The sequence below is a fragment of the Oncorhynchus clarkii genome, chromosome 31, assembly GCF_045791955.1.
Source record: "Oncorhynchus clarkii lewisi isolate Uvic-CL-2024 chromosome 31, UVic_Ocla_1.0, whole genome shotgun sequence".
NCBI lineage: Eukaryota > Metazoa > Chordata > Actinopteri > Salmoniformes > Salmonidae > Oncorhynchus > Oncorhynchus clarkii.
The window spans coordinates 38129561-38144839 of record NC_092177.1 but is presented as its reverse complement, the minus strand read 5'-3'; the positions used below and the strand labels follow the sequence as shown (position 1 = coordinate 38144839).

At 40.0% G+C, this 15279-nt stretch overlaps 1 protein-coding gene and 5 non-coding genes across 6 annotated transcripts; 5 read left to right on the top strand and 1 right to left on the bottom strand.

The window, feature by feature from the left end:
- Nucleotides 1–3230: 3230 nt before the first annotated feature.
- Nucleotides 3231–8938, bottom strand: LOC139391145 (transmembrane protein 144-like). Its single transcript, XM_071138703.1, has 12 exons — nt 8830–8938; nt 8360–8527; nt 8144–8266; nt 7947–8046; nt 7707–7787; nt 7494–7572; nt 6980–7053; nt 6654–6772; nt 5209–5328; nt 4682–4779; nt 3761–3814; nt 3231–3314 (listed from the first exon to the last, which is right to left on the bottom strand). The coding sequence occupies exons 1-12, from the start codon at nt 8936–8938 to the stop codon at nt 3231–3233; spliced, it is 1209 nt and encodes a 402-aa protein (XP_070994804.1).
- A 1973-nt stretch (nt 8939–10911) lies between these two features.
- Nucleotides 10912–10983, top strand: trnac-gca (transfer RNA cysteine (anticodon GCA)). Its single transcript has one exon. It is a non-coding gene; the product is annotated as a tRNA-Cys (tRNA).
- Nucleotides 10984–11684: 701 nt separating this feature from the next.
- On the top strand, nt 11685–11756 carry trnac-gca (transfer RNA cysteine (anticodon GCA)). Its single transcript has one exon. It is a non-coding gene; the product is annotated as a tRNA-Cys (tRNA).
- Nucleotides 11757–12711: 955 nt separating this feature from the next.
- On the top strand, nt 12712–12783 carry trnac-gca (transfer RNA cysteine (anticodon GCA)). Its single transcript has one exon. It is a non-coding gene; the product is annotated as a tRNA-Cys (tRNA).
- A 936-nt stretch (nt 12784–13719) lies between these two features.
- Nucleotides 13720–13791, top strand: trnac-gca (transfer RNA cysteine (anticodon GCA)). Its single transcript has one exon. It is a non-coding gene; the product is annotated as a tRNA-Cys (tRNA).
- Nucleotides 13792–14212: 421 nt separating this feature from the next.
- trnac-gca (transfer RNA cysteine (anticodon GCA)) lies at nt 14213–14284 on the top strand. The gene has a single exon. It is a non-coding gene; the product is annotated as a tRNA-Cys (tRNA).
- The last annotated feature ends 995 nt before the right edge of the window (nt 14285–15279 follow it).

The window sequence follows — 15279 nt, the reverse complement described above, 5'->3', positions numbered from 1 at the left end:
ATTGCAGTTCTGAAATACATCAAAATGCGTGAAGACTTCTGCCTGAAGCCCATACATGCCGCAGTGTACAAGTTGGACCCCAAGTATGCTGGCAAGAGCATCCTGTCTGGTGCAGAGATCAACAAGGCCTATGGTATCATCACTACTGTGTCTTGCCACCTTGGCCTGGAAGAGGGCAAGGTTCTTGGCAGTCTGGCAAAGTCCACTTCCAAGCAAGAACTTTGGGATGGAGATGCAATATGGCAGTCGTGCCAACATATCTCATCAGCCACTTGGTGGAAGGGACTTTGTGGATCTGAGGCTCTTTCTCCTGTTGCCTCCATCACTCTCCAAATCCCACCAACATCAACTGCCTCTGAGCGCAACTTGTCCTTGTTTGGGAACACACACACCAAAGTGCGCAACAGGCTGACCAATTCAAGGCTTGAAAAATGTGTGTCTATCTGTACAAATGTGAGGCTTTTTGAGCCTGGCAACGAGACATCCTCAACAAGGTTGGGAAGTGACAGTGAAGATGAGGCCTCAGCGTCTGATGTTCAAGAGGTGGACATTGAGGTCCAGAGAGAAGACATGGAAGCCTGAGAGGAAGACAACCAAAGCTTTAGTTTCTAGACTAGTCATTTTACAGCTGTTGAAAACATTTTTGTGAGATGTGATGGATCATTGGGGATCATTCAATATTCCCTTTTGTTGTTCAGTGAAATAATCTCATGTGAAGAATCAACTAATTTAATTAAGGTTCCATTCGTAACTAAATAGTTTTTTTTATTTCGATTGGAATTCTATTTGCAATTATGTCTACTGCTGATTAGGTAAAATATTTATGTTTCTGTCTCCATATGATATGGTTAATATATCCAATGCAAAAAACATCTATATTTAAATTATTAATATTAATTTGCCAATATTTCCATTAATTCCCATATTCTTAATTCCCACGGAAAGTTTCCACCTCTGAACATTCCCCACAATGTGCAACCCTACACATAACATTTAATGATTTGAGTTATTTTAATTGACTGATTTGCTTATATGAACTAAATTAATTAGGCCCTAATCATGCCTAGTAGTGCATTGGCCCAGCCACATGGGAGCCAGGCCCAGGCCCAGCGAATCAGAATTAGTCCCCCCCCCCCCCACAAAAGCGCTTTATTACAGACAGAAATACTCCCGTTTCATCAGCTGTCCGGTCTCAGACAATCCCGCAGGTGAAGAAGCTGGGTGTGGTTACATGTGGTCTGCAGTTGTGAGGCCGGTTAGACATACTGCTAAATTCTCTAAAATGTGGTGAAAGGTGGTTTATGGTAGAGAAATTAACATTCAGTTATCTGGCAACAGGAAAAATTCCTGCAGTCAGATTTTAGTGGCTGTATATTGTCCCCACACAAGGTGCACCTGTGTTATGATCATGCCGTTTAATCAGCTCCTTGATTTGTCACACCTGTCAGGTGGACAGATTATCTTGGCAAAGGAGAAATGCTCACTAACAGGGATGTAAACAAATGTGTGCCCCAAATTTGAAAGTTAAAGTTTTTTGTGCGTATGGAACATTTCTGGAATCTTTTATTTCAGCTCATGGGACCAACACTTAACATTTTGCATTTACAGTGCCTTCGTAAATTCAGACCTTGACTTTTTCCCACATTGTTACATTACAGCCTTATTCTTAAATATTTGTTTCCTTTAATTTACACACAATACCCCATAATGACAAAGAAAAAAAAAGGTTTTTAGAAACTTTGCAAATAATAACCGGAAATATCAAACTAAGTATTCAAACCATTTACTCAGTACTTTAAAGCACATTTTGGCAGTGATTACAGCAACAAGTATTCTTTGGTATGATGCTACAACCTTGGAACACCTGTATTTGGGGAGTTTCTCCCATTCTTCTCTGCAGATCCTCTCAAGCTGTCAGGTTGGATGTGGAGCGTTGCTGCACAGCGATTTTCAGGTCTCTCTACATGTTTTATTGGGTTCAAGTCTAGGCCACTCAAGGACAGAGACCTGGGCTGAGCTACTCCTGCATGGTCTTGCCTTGTGCTTAGGGTCATTGTCCTGTTGGAATGTAAAACCTTCGTCCCAGTCTGAGGTCCTGAGCAGGTTTTCATCAAGGATCTCTGTACTTCGCCTCATTCATCTTTGCCTCACACCTGATCAGTCACCCAGGCCCTGATGCTGATAAACATCCCCACAGCTTGATGCTGCCCCCACGCTTCACCGTAGGGATGGTGCCAGGTTTTCTCCAGATGTGACGCTTGGCATTCAGGTCAGAGTTCAATCTTGGTTTCATCAGGATGCACCTGAGCTCAAATTCAAGTCTCATAGCAGAAGGTCTGAAAACTTATGTAATTAAGATATCTGTTAATACAGTCGCTAAATTTGGAAAAACTTTTAGCTTTCATTATGGGATTGTGTGAAAATTGCTGTTATTTATTTATTTTAATCAATTTTAGAATAACGCTATAACGTAACAAAAATGTGGAAAAAGTCAAGCGGTCTGAATACTTCCCATAGGTTCTGTATTTTTGTTCAGTATAGGTAATCTGGGAAGAGAGGTACACATCCTCCATTTGATTTTCAAATAAAACCATGAAGACTGAAAGGCAGCAGTTTGCCTCAATTTATGCTGTAGATTAGCACACTATTTATGGTTCCTGTTTTCCCCACTAGGTTCCCTTCAAAGTTCACTGCTCAAACTTGTGATTGTTAACCATTTTATTCAAACATGTCCCATATAAAGATTAACATTAAGATCTTACAAAGATTGACTAACTCAAATTCATAGTAAAATGCCACAGACAACACCATAAATATTTTCAATAGAGTATGAACATTTTAAATTATACATCATCCCTCTTAACATTCAAAATGCCCTTGAATTCATCAAACTATTGAATACGTGACAGAAGTCCCAGCAACAGCTGAAACCTCATTAACCAGGTGATAAAGTGCTCCATTAGATGTACAGACTAAACTGAAGGACTATCAGAGACAAACACACCTCACCATCAAGGGCCCTGTTCAGGAGGGTGTAACATTAGAGAACATTCAGATAGGAATGTATTGTCCAGAACAGATATGATTGTCTCAGACAGAATAGGGGATTGTGAATCAGCTCTGTCCATTAGCTTCCCATTGGCAACATTCAGAACACATCACCTCAGGACTCCTTTAGGATGGCCACTCCTGTATAAATGCTGCCATCTAGGGGGTATATTGATTCTCTGTTACACATTGGAGAAGGACGTCAACATTGATCCAGTCAGGACAACACAGGAGGCTACTATGAAGATTGAACAGTTTACCAAACCCTGAAACAAGACGAGCATTAGTCAATACAGCAAATATCTGATGGCATGTCACACTGTCAAATTGGGTTGGCACAGGCTAACCATAATGTGAGCGGAATGGTGTTGAAAAGGGAGGGGGCATGCATAAGAGCAACAGGATATAAAATACGACATTGGGCAAGCTAATCAGAACTAAATGATAATCAGCCGGGGTCAAAAAGGGATGGGATGACCAGCTCCTACAAAATCAACACAGCACGGTTTGTATTACATTTGGAAATTCTAGGGCAAAAACTTAATTTCGAAAAATCCAGTTCCACGTTAATTTATCTGTCCGCAAAATTACATAAATGGCTGAGAGTTCATACTTCAATTTCAGCAATTGTCAAGTGTGCTTTGTTCCCAGAAGCTGAGGCAGTTTCTTAGACTAATAAATCAGCTACATTTGCTCACTCCGGGACACTTACTTTGACTTCTTTGAAAACCAGACATCCCCACAGAGCTGCAACTAGACAATTACCCTAGAAAGAGGAATTCTGTTAATTGAAATGATTGGATCACTTACACCTTCATGTTTACAAACGCACCATTGTCAGGTCCTCTCCATTTAGCATTACCGGGAACGGTAGCACATTCAAGAAACTGACAATGGCGCAAACTATATTCTGTTAAAAAGACATCACCAAATCTCAATGTCATAACCTATACAGACTTAGGCACAAGTTGTGTGCTATACAAACCATGAGTCATTTAGCAAAAACACACTACATGACCTAAAGTATGGAACCTGCTCGTCGAACATTCAATCCAAAATCATAGGCATTAATATGAGATGGTCTCCTCTTTGCTGCTATAAACCCCTCCCCTCTTCTGGGAAGGGTTTCCACTAGATGTTGGAACATTGCTATGAGGACTTGCTTCCATTCAGCCTCAAGAGCATTTGTGAGGTCCGTCACAAATTACGCCTGGCTCAGTTAGCGTTTCCTGTCATTCGCCAAATCCTGATTTGTACATCAGGCTGCCAGATGGTGAAGGGTGATCCATCACTCCAGAGTGCAATGGTGGCAAGCTTTACACCACTCTAGCCAACACTTGGCATTGCGCATGGTGATCTTAGGCTTGTGTGTGGCTGCTCGGCCATGGAACCCCATTTCTTGAAACCCCCGACAAACAATTAGTGCGCCGACATTGCTCCCAGAGGCAGTTTGGAACTCTGTAGTGTGTTGCAACTGAAGAGACTATTTACGCGCAACGTGCATCAGCAGTCCAATTATGTGTGGCTTACCACTTCCCTGTCAGCAACTGGTATTACTGAAACAGCCAAATACACTAATTTGAAGGGGTGTCCACACAAAGTATGTCAGGGGGCATCCCAGAGGTGTACTTACTGCACAGACGATGGGAAAAGTGACCACGGCACTAAGGTAGTTGTTAGCCAGAAACCAGCAATAAGTGGCCAATGTCCACATCAGACCTGACAAAAAGCCTGAACATAGGAGAATGAGATTTAGTGACACCCTACTTAGCATTCTTTACAAAATAATATCACACATGGCATTATCTTTTCCGGCACAATTCTTTAACCAAGTGTTTCTCAACTTGGGTCCTCAAGTACACCCAATAGTACATATTTGTTGTGACACTGGACCAAAAACTCCTGATTCAATTTGTCAAGGGCTTGATAAATTAGTTGACAAGTTGAATTAGGAGTTTATCTGGGGCAACAAAAATGTGTGCTGTTGGGGGTAGTCAAGGACTGGAGTTGGGAAACACTTCTAAGCCAGCCCTGGACTCAATCTGCCCTCATGGATGATGATAGAAACCCCCATGATTGCATCAAGGCCATACTTTAAGGGGGGAGGGTAGAAGTTTAGGGCACAGTTCAGGCAGAGGAGAGAATTTGAGTGGAGAGCACCTGGCAGGATGGCTCTGGAGAACACCCTGGGTCTGTTCCTCATGGCTACACAGTAGATGGAGAAATACACCGTGCTGGTGAGGTAGATTCCACAGCACATGGCAAACACATAGTCAGGATCTAGGAAATGGGGGGCATATTAGGTTGACAATATGTAGACTTAACACGTTGTTGAGGCTAAACACTCTTCAGCATTACACAAACTACTGAGTTTAACTTCACTAGTGTAGGGGGCAGCATTCGGAATTTTGGATTAAAAGCGTGCCCAAATTAAACTGCCTGCTACTCAGGCCGAGAAGCTAGGATACGCATATAATTAGTAGATTTGGATAGAAAACTAAAGTTACCAACAGAACTGATATGGCATGCGAAAACACGAGGAAAATCCAACCAGGAGGTATTATTTTTAAAGGCTGTATTTCCAATGAAAGCCTTTCCACCATACAAAGACTTAGGACCCAGTTCACTATCTCTGTGGCTTCCACCACACATGGCCAGTCTTTAGGCATTGTTTCAGGCGTTTACTCTGAAAAATGAGGGAGAGGGCAGTACTTTCAAAGAGAGGGCAGTACTTTCAAAGAGAGGGCAGTACTTTCAAAGAGAGGGCAGTACTTTCAAAGAGAGGGCAGTACTTTCAAAGAGAGGGCAGTACTTTCAAAGAGAGGGCAGTACTTTCAAAGAGAGGGCAGTACTTTCAAAGAGAGGGCAGTACTTTCAAAGAGAGGGCAGTACTTTCAAAGAGAGGGCAGTACTTTCAAAGAGAGGACAGTGGAAATTTCCAGACATGAGTCCTGCGCATGACCGGGAAGACACCTTTCTTGTTTCTCCTTTTCTATTGACGAAGCTTTTGTCCGGTTGAAATATTATTGATTATTTGTGACAAAAACCTGAGGATTGATTTTAAACATCGTTAGACATGTTTCTACTAACTTATGTTGGACTTTCTTTTACTTTTCGTCTTGGTGTTTAGAGCGCACCTTGTGCCTTGAGGTTTTTGGAGATAAAGAGACATTATCGAAAGAGACATTATCGAAAGAAATGAACATTTGTCTAACATGGAGACCAGGGAGTGACACCAGATGAAAAGCAAAGGAAAGTGATTTATTTTAACACTATTTCTGACTTTTGTGAGCCCTCTCCTTGGCTGGAAAATGGCTGTATACTTCTGTGACTAGGCGCTGACCTAACATAATCGCATGGTGTGCTTTTGCAGTAAAGCCTTTTTGAAATTGGACACTGGTTGGATTTACAAGAAGATTCTTTAAAATGGTGTATAGTCTCGTATGTTTAAGGAATTTTAATTATGGGATGTCTATTGTTTAGAATTTGGCACCCTGCAATTTCACTGGCTGTTGTCAAGGTGGGACGCTACCGTCCCACTTGTACCAGAGAGGTTAATGCGTTATTGGCTACAGTCTCTAGGATCCTGCCACCTAGCACCTCACCGTATAGACTGGCTCCATAGCAGATGCTGCCGTGGTCTGCCGCATGGCTTTTTATGTAGAGGATTGGAACAAAGGAGGCCCCATACAACAGGCCTGCAACAACAGCCAACAAGCAGCCTCTAAAGAAGTCAAAAGGGTGGTTAGTGTTTCTATGACTGCATCGATAATTACTGAGTTAGCCCCATGTCCAAAAGTCAAAAAGGAAAGGAATGTTCAGTTGAGTAAGTCACGTCCCAACATGTAACTAGAGCCCAAATCAATTCAGCCCAGCTCCAACCACTCAATTGTGAACGCAACGATCATGAGTGATTAAGGGGTGTACTCACACACAGCGTTTTCTCTTTGCTCCCATGACATCCACCCAGGACTCCGAAGGCCCATAGACACCAGAATTCACAATCTTAAGTAGACAAAATAGACAACTCAGATGTGTACACGATAAGTCAGCACAGCAGTTTCCCATGGGCATATCAATGCAAACTCAAAATAAATTTCTGCAGTTTTGACAAGTCTGTCCTGTGGTGGCAGAAGAATTGATCATTACACTTTTCGCCTCACTGATGTTTCTAGAGAGCTGTTACAGTAAGTGTCATGAATGACATACTTTATAGACAAACCCGTCATTAGCTGATGTGCGGTAATGTCTTGGGTGTTAAATCTGGTCTTGCTGTGAAGTTGCGGTATGGAATGTGTTGTGGTACGCTTTCATGTCACCGTTGCTGCGGTCTGACATGTATCCAAAATGATTTCCCCGCAGTTTATTTTTTTAATTGAACTGACTTGATACTGCATGGCTATTGAGCAAAGGCATTTAGACTTCCAAACATCAAGCATAATTACCCTGTTAATCAGTAAGGGGGTGCATTCTGAATGTGGAAGTTCTCCAACATTAGTCCTCACAAAGAAAAGGATGAGTCCACTGGAAACAAAATTGTAAATGCCATGCGATTGTCATGGGAGTTTCAAATAGACTATATAAAATTAATAACAAATTGACCAGTGACAAGAGTATTATTCTAATTTATTGGATTAGGTGTTTTCATGACTCATTACCTCAACAAGCACAAACCAGCACCACAGTAGTTCAACACTGGTCTGGCAACTTCCTGTGCTTCAATACCAAACCATCCAAACCTGTTGAAAAAAAACACTTAAATTACCTCTGACTCAATGTCTGGTCTAAGAACATATTCCCTATGGAAATGGTTATTTTGAGCCTAAATATGAATTGCCCATTCAAATGTCAAATATGACACACACACACACACACACACACACACAAAACAACCTTACCTTGAACTTATCCAGCCCATCAGCAAACTGCTGGATCCCCAAATACAAACTCCAAGTCCAAGGCCAATGGCTTTTACTACGGGGACAACTGTTAAACTGCCTGTAAACATTTATGAAACATTTCAGTAGTTCGGGGGGGTTGGCCCAATTTATGTTTGTGTGAAGGTTACAGTACAGCTTGAAAGATGGAGTCATACCTGTGGCCCAGGCTGCACCTCCTAGCATTGCCAACGGATGGAATTTGGGAGAGTGGAGTATCAAGTCACCAATCATCGAAACTACCAATATGGATGCACAGTTCACCCACTGGAAAAACATCCCTGAAGATGTATTTATGTTAAAATATTACAAGATGGTCAAACGAGAGAAGTTTAAAAAAAAATGCATTATGATTTTTTTTATGGATCACTTACCATCACCAGTTTCTATCTTTTTGACAGGGACAAAGTTGCTGCCATACAAGATCACAGCAATACTGTTTGCAACAAAGCCATAAGCCATTTCAGTCGTGTTCGATGAACCGAGAAAAGGTAATCTTCTTACTTCAGTGTTCATTGTAGCATTTTCATCTACATGCACATCTGAAGAATGTTACTGAATTTAGTCAAGGGCCATTTTATCAGCGTCAAGTAGTCCAGTAACACCCATTGACAAAAGCATTTCATATGCTGATATTATAAATATAACATTTTGCAACATACAGCAATATGAAACAGGATTAAACGAGTGTTGTCTGGAAGATTGTTCAAGCAGCCAGCCATACAGTTTCTTCAATACGCACTGCAGATAATGATCATTTCAAGGCAGCATGCATTGTTGATTTTTTTACCAACTCAAGCATCTGTTTGCTAGCACATAGGCATATGGTGAGTAGGCTACGTACCTTGTTCGACTTTCTCTGCTTCTGAGAAATTCCCCGGAGAGGACCACATCATGACAGCAATTAGGAGAAAAAGTTTAAACATGTTTACATCTAGCATTTCTGCCACCATCGACGATAACCCGTTTCAAAACTTGCACAGATGATCGGCCGTGTTTTAAGGACAATACGTACAGAACCACAACAAGGAATAATGCCGCAACAGCTGACACAAATTAAGATAGGCAATCAATTAGGCTGCTGGGCTTAATTTTGGGTGTGTTCCCCAGTGGCGATACTGATGCAGGTTAAGTGAATGAGATTAAGGTCAGGAAAATAATTAGGGTTAGGCTCAGCGACAATGCTTCAGTTGTCCCCAACACTAGTTGGCCTACTCCATCTAAACAATCATTTGATTTTAACAGACTTGCCTACTTAAATAAAGGTTACATTTAAAAACATTTTTTTTTTTTTTAAATCTAGCCAAAATGGTATTTAGTTATTTTGATTTTTTATTTAACATTTATTTAACTAGGCAAGTCAGTTAAGAACAAATTCTTATTGACAATGACTGCCTACACCGGCCAAACCCGGACAACGCTGGGCCAATTGTGCGCAGCCCTATGGGACTCCCAATCACAGCCGTTTGTGATACAGCCTAGATTCGGACCAGGGTGTCTGTAGTGACGCTTCTAGCACTAATATAAACATAAATTAACCATCTGTGACCTCAAATAATCAATGAGCACGGTTACTTGCACACAGTAATACAATTATTGTGGATAGTCAGATTAATATAATTGTTGTTGTTTTTTCAAACATTTACATGCTGTGCAAGAACAACGACTTCCCTAGTAATCCTGTTCACATGGGACTTTAAAAATAGGCAGGATATCGGCAATGAAAATAAACGTTCTACTACAGTGACCATGTTATTTTTGCATATGAAAACTATTTCTAAGATGCATACTTTCAGTTTTTCCCGAAACTCACTTCACTCCAGAACAGGAGGGAAGCTGTCTGTTCAACAGCCATCACTAGCTGGCCTCCACCCAGTACCCTTCCCTGAACTTAGTCACTGTCACTAGCCGACTACCACCCAGTTACTCAACCCTGCACCTTAGAGGCTGCTGCCCTATGTAAACAGACATGGAATCACTGGTCACTTTAATAATAGAACACTCGTCAATGTAATGAAGTTTACATACTGTTTTACTAATTTCATATGTATATACTGTATTCTAGTCAATGCCACTCCGACATTATGTGTCCTAACATTTATATATTTCTTAATTCCATTCTTTTACTTTTAGATGTGTGTGTGTATTGTTGTGAGTTGTTAAATACTACTGCGCCGTTGGAGCTAGGAACACAAGCATTTCGCTACACCTGCGATAACATCTGCTAAATATAAAAATATGTTTGTCTATTATTGTGACAAGAAAATTATGTATCTTTGGGCCTGCATGTATGGCAGTGTATATTACATGCACAAATGTATACATGTATCAATTCTTGCATATATATATATATATATATATATATATATATATAAGTATGTTAACTTATCTGATTAATCTGTTTTGCCAGGTGTCCCTGTTCATTCTCTATGGCAACAAAGACACCCCTTCCTGTCTTGCGATGACACACTGACAACCACAGCCTCTCTATATTGCGTTCTGATTTTGGACCACATTTTCTTCCGGTTGAAAATTAGTATTGGAAGTTAGCCTATGCCTCACCACTGTCCTTATCCTTACCTGAGCTCAATGCAAAGACAAACAGATAACCATGTCGGATCATATGTTCTAATGGAGGAATGTATACGTCCTGGAAAAATAAAAAAAAGTCTCTCATTCTGTGGTCATGCTATTATTTTCTATTCATTAGATGCTTTTTCTCTCAGTTGAACAGTTCCTATCAGAGGCGGAAGTGCAATAGACTTCAGATCAATAGGTCTCAGATTGTCATTTTATGTCAAATTGAAATCAAACACTTTATGGGTATGTTTTCAGAGAGAGAGTGTTCTTAATTAGTTTTTGTTGATCTCCAGCTATAATGTCCCATATTAGACAATTTTTCCGCCTTTAGACAATTTCTAGCAGAGGGGGTATAGCTCAGTGGTAGAGCAGTTGACTGCAGATCAAGAGGTCCAAGGTTTAAATCCTGATGCCCCCTTAAAATCAAGAGCCTTCAAAGAGTTGTTTGAGGGTAGAGGACTTTTTTCCCGAATATGTTACTCAGGCAAAATTGTCCCTTATTAGACAATTTCTCAGGATCAAATCCTGGCGTCCCCTTGAAATCAAGTACTTTCTCAGTGTATCTTGAGAGAGGGAGTGCTCCTTTTTTGGTTATGTTACTCAGTCTAAAATGTCCCTCATTCAAATGTTTTTCTCTGTCAGACAGTTCCTAACAGAGGTGGAAGTGCAATAGACTTCAGATCAATAGGTCTCAGATAGTAATTTTTTTGTCAACTTGAAATCAAACACTTTATGGGTACGTTTTCAAAGAGAGAGTTTTCTTTATTAGGTAATGTTGATCACAAGCTAAAATCTCCCTTATTAGACAATTTCTCAGGATCAAATCCTGGCGCCCCCTTGAAATCAAGTACTTTCTCAGTGTTTCTTGAGAGAGGGAGTGCTCTGCAAAAATGTCCCTCATTAGATGTTTTTTCTCTGTCAGACAGTTCCTAACAGAGGTGGAAGTGCAACAGACTTCAGATAAATAGGTCTCAGATTGTAATATATTTGTCATCTTGAAATCAAATACTTTATGGGTATGTTTTCAGAGAGAGAGTGTTCTTCATTAGTTTTTGTTGATCTCCAGCTATAATGTCCCTTATTAGACAATTTTTCAGCCTTTAGACAGTTTCTAGCAGAGGGGGTATAGCTCAGTGGTAGAGCATTTGACTGCAGATCAAGAGGTTCCAGGTTCAAATCCTGATGCCCCTTTAAATCAAGTGCTTTCAAAGAGTTGTTTGAGGGTCGAGGACTGTTTTTTCAAATATGTTACTCAGGGAAAATTGTCCCTTATTAGACAATTTCTCACGTTCAAATCCTGGCACCCCCTTGAAATCAAATTCTTTCTAAGTGTATCTTGAGAGAGGGAGTGCTCCTTTTTTGGTTATGTTACTCAGTCTAAAATGTCCCTCATTCAATGTTTTTTCTCTGTCAGACAGTTCCTAACAGAGGTGGAAGTGCAATAGACTTCAGATCAATAGGTCTCAGATTGTAATTTTTTGTCAACTTGAAATCAAACACTTTATGGGTATGTTTAAAATCTCCCTTATTAGACAATTTCTCAGGATCAAATCCTGGCGCCCCCTTGAAATCAAGTACTTTCTAAGTGTATCTTGAGAGAGGGAGTGCTCCTTTTTTGGTTATGTTACTCAGTCTAAAATGTCCCTCATTCAATGTTTTTTCTCTGTCAGACAGTTCCTAACAGAGGTGGAAGTGCAATAGACTTCAGATCAATAGGTCTCAGATTGTAATTTTTTATCAACTTGAAATCAAACACTTTATGGGTATGTTTTCAAAGAGAGAGTTTTCTTTATTAGGTTATGTTGATCACAAGCTAAAATCTCCCTTATTAGACAATTTCTCAGGATCAAATCCTGGCGCCCCCTTGAAATCAAGTACTTTCTCGGTGTTTCTTGAGAGAGGAAGTGCTCTGCAAAAATGTCCCTCATTAGATGGTTTTTCTCTGTCAGACAGTTCCTAACAGAGGTTGAAGTGCAACAGACTTCAGATCAATAGGTCTCAGATTGTAATATATTTGTCATCTTGAAATCAAAAACTTTATGGGTATGTTTTCAGAGAGAGAGTGTTCTTCATTAGTTTTTGTTGATCTCCAGCTATAATGTCCCATATTATACAATTTTTCAGCCTTTAGACAGTTTCTAGCAGAGGGGGTATAGCTCAGTAGTAGAGCATTTGACTGCAGATCAAGAGGTCCCAGTTTCAATTCCTGATGCCCCCTTAAAATCAAGTGCTTTCTAAGAGTATTTTGAGGGTATAGGACTATTTTTCAGAATATGTTACTCAGGCAAAATTGTCCCTTATTAGACAATTTCTCAAGTTCAAATCCTGTCACCCCCTTGAAATCAAGTACTTTCTAAGTGTATTTTGAGAGAGGGAGTGCTCCTTTTTTTGGTTATGTTACTCCGTCTAAAATGTCCCTCATTCAATGGTTTTTCTCTGTCAGACAGTTCCTATCAGAGGTGGAAGTGCAATAGACTTCAGATCAATAGGTCTCAGATTGTAATTTTTTGTCAACTTGAAATCAAACACTTTATGGGTATGTTTAAAATCTCCCTTATTAGACAATTTCTCAGGATCAAATCCTGGCGCCCCCTTGAAATCAAGTACTTTCTCAGTGTATCTTGAGAGAGGGAGTGCTCTGCAAAAATGTCCCTCGTAAGATGGTTTTTCTCTGTCAGACAGTTCCTAACAGAGGTGGAAGTGCAATAGACTTCAGATCAATAGTTCTCAGATTGTAATTTTTTGTCAACTTGGAATCAAACACTTTATGGGTACGTTTTCAAAGAGAGAGTTTTCTTCATTAGGTTATGTTGATCACAAGCTAAAATCTCCCTTATTAGACCATTTCTCAGGATCAAATCCTGGCACCCCCTTGAAATCAAGTACTTTCTAAGTGTATCTTGAGAGAGGGAGTGCTCTGCAAAAATGTCCCTCATTAGATGGTTTTTCTCTGTCAGACAGTTCCTAATAGAGGTGGAAGTGCAACAGACTTCAGATAAATAGGTCTCAGATTGTAATATATTTGTCATCTTGAAATCAAATACTTTATGGGTATGTTTTCAGAGAGAGAGTGTTCTTCATTAGTTTTTGTTGATCTCCAGCTATAATGTCCCATATTAGACAATTTTTCCGCCTTTAGACAGTTTCTAGCAGAGGGGGTATAGCTCAGTGGTAGAGCATTTGACTGCAGATCAAGAGGTCCCAGGTTCAAATCCTGATGCCCCCTTTAAATCAAGTGCTTTCAAAGAGTTGTTTGAGGGTCGAGGACTGTTTTTTCAAATATGTTACTCAGGGAAAATTGTCCCTTATTAGACAATTTCTCACGTTCAAATCCTGGCACCCCCTTGAAATCAAGTTCTTTCTAAGTGTATCTTGAGAGAGGGAGTTCTCCTTTTTTGGTTATGTTACTCAGTCTAAAATGTCCCTCATTCAATGTTTTTTCTCTGTCAGACAGTTCCTAACAGAGGTGGAAGTGCAACAGACTTCAGATAAATAGGTCTCAGATTGTAATATATTTGTCATCTTGAAATCAAATACTTTATGGGTATGTTTTCAGAGAGAGAGTGTTCTTCATTAGTTTTTGTTGATCTCCAGCTATAATGTCCCATATTAGACAATTTTTCCGCCTTTAGACAGTTTCTAGCAGAGGGGGTATAGCTCAGTGGTAGAGCATTTGACTGCAGATCAAGAGGTCCCAGGTTCAAATCCTGATGCCCCCTTTAAATCAAGTGCTTTCAAAGAGTTGTTTGAGGGTCGAGGACTGTTTTTTCAAATATGTTACTCAGGGAAAATTGTCCCTTATTAGACAATTTCTCACGTTCAAATCCTGGCACCCCCTTGAAATCAAGTTCTTTCTAAGTGTATCTTGAGAGAGGGAGTGCTCCTTTTTTGGTTATGTTACTCAGTCTAAAATGTCCCTCATTCAATGTTTTTTCTCTGTCAGACAGTTCCTAACAGAGGTGGAAGTGCAATAGACTTCAGATCAATAGGTCTCAGATTGTAATTTTTTGTCAACTTGGAATCAAACACTTTATGGGTACGTTTTCAAAGAGAGAGTTTTCTTCATTAGGTTATGTTGATCACAAGCTAAAATCTCCCTTATTAGACCATTTCTCAGGATCAAATCCTGGCACCCCCTTGAAATCAAGTACTTTCTAAGTGTATCTTGAGAGAGGGAGTGCTCTGCAAAAATGTCCCTCATTAGATGGTTTTTCTCTGTCAGACAGTTCCTAACAGAGGTGGAAGTGCAATAGACTTCAGATCAATAGGTCTCAGATTGTAATTTTTTGTCAACTTGGAATCAAACACTTTATGGGTACGTTTTCAAAGAGAGAGTTTTCTTCATTAGGTTATGTTGATCACAAGCTAAAATCTCCCTTATTAGACAATTTCTCACGTTCAAATCCTGGCACCCCCTTGAAATCAAGTTCTTTCTAAGTGTATCTTGAGAGAGGGAGTGCTCCTTTTTTGGTTATGTTACTCAGTCTAAAATGTCCCTCATTCAATGTTTTTTCTCTGTCAGACAGTTCCTAACAGAGGTGGAAGTGCAATAGACTTCAGATCAATAGGTCTCAGATTGTAATTTTTTGTCAACTTGAAATCAAACACTTTATGGGTATGTTTAAAATCTCCCTTATTAGACAATTTCTCAGGATCAAATCTTGGCGCCCCCTTGAAATCAAGTACTTTCTCAGTGTATCTTGAGAGAGGGAGT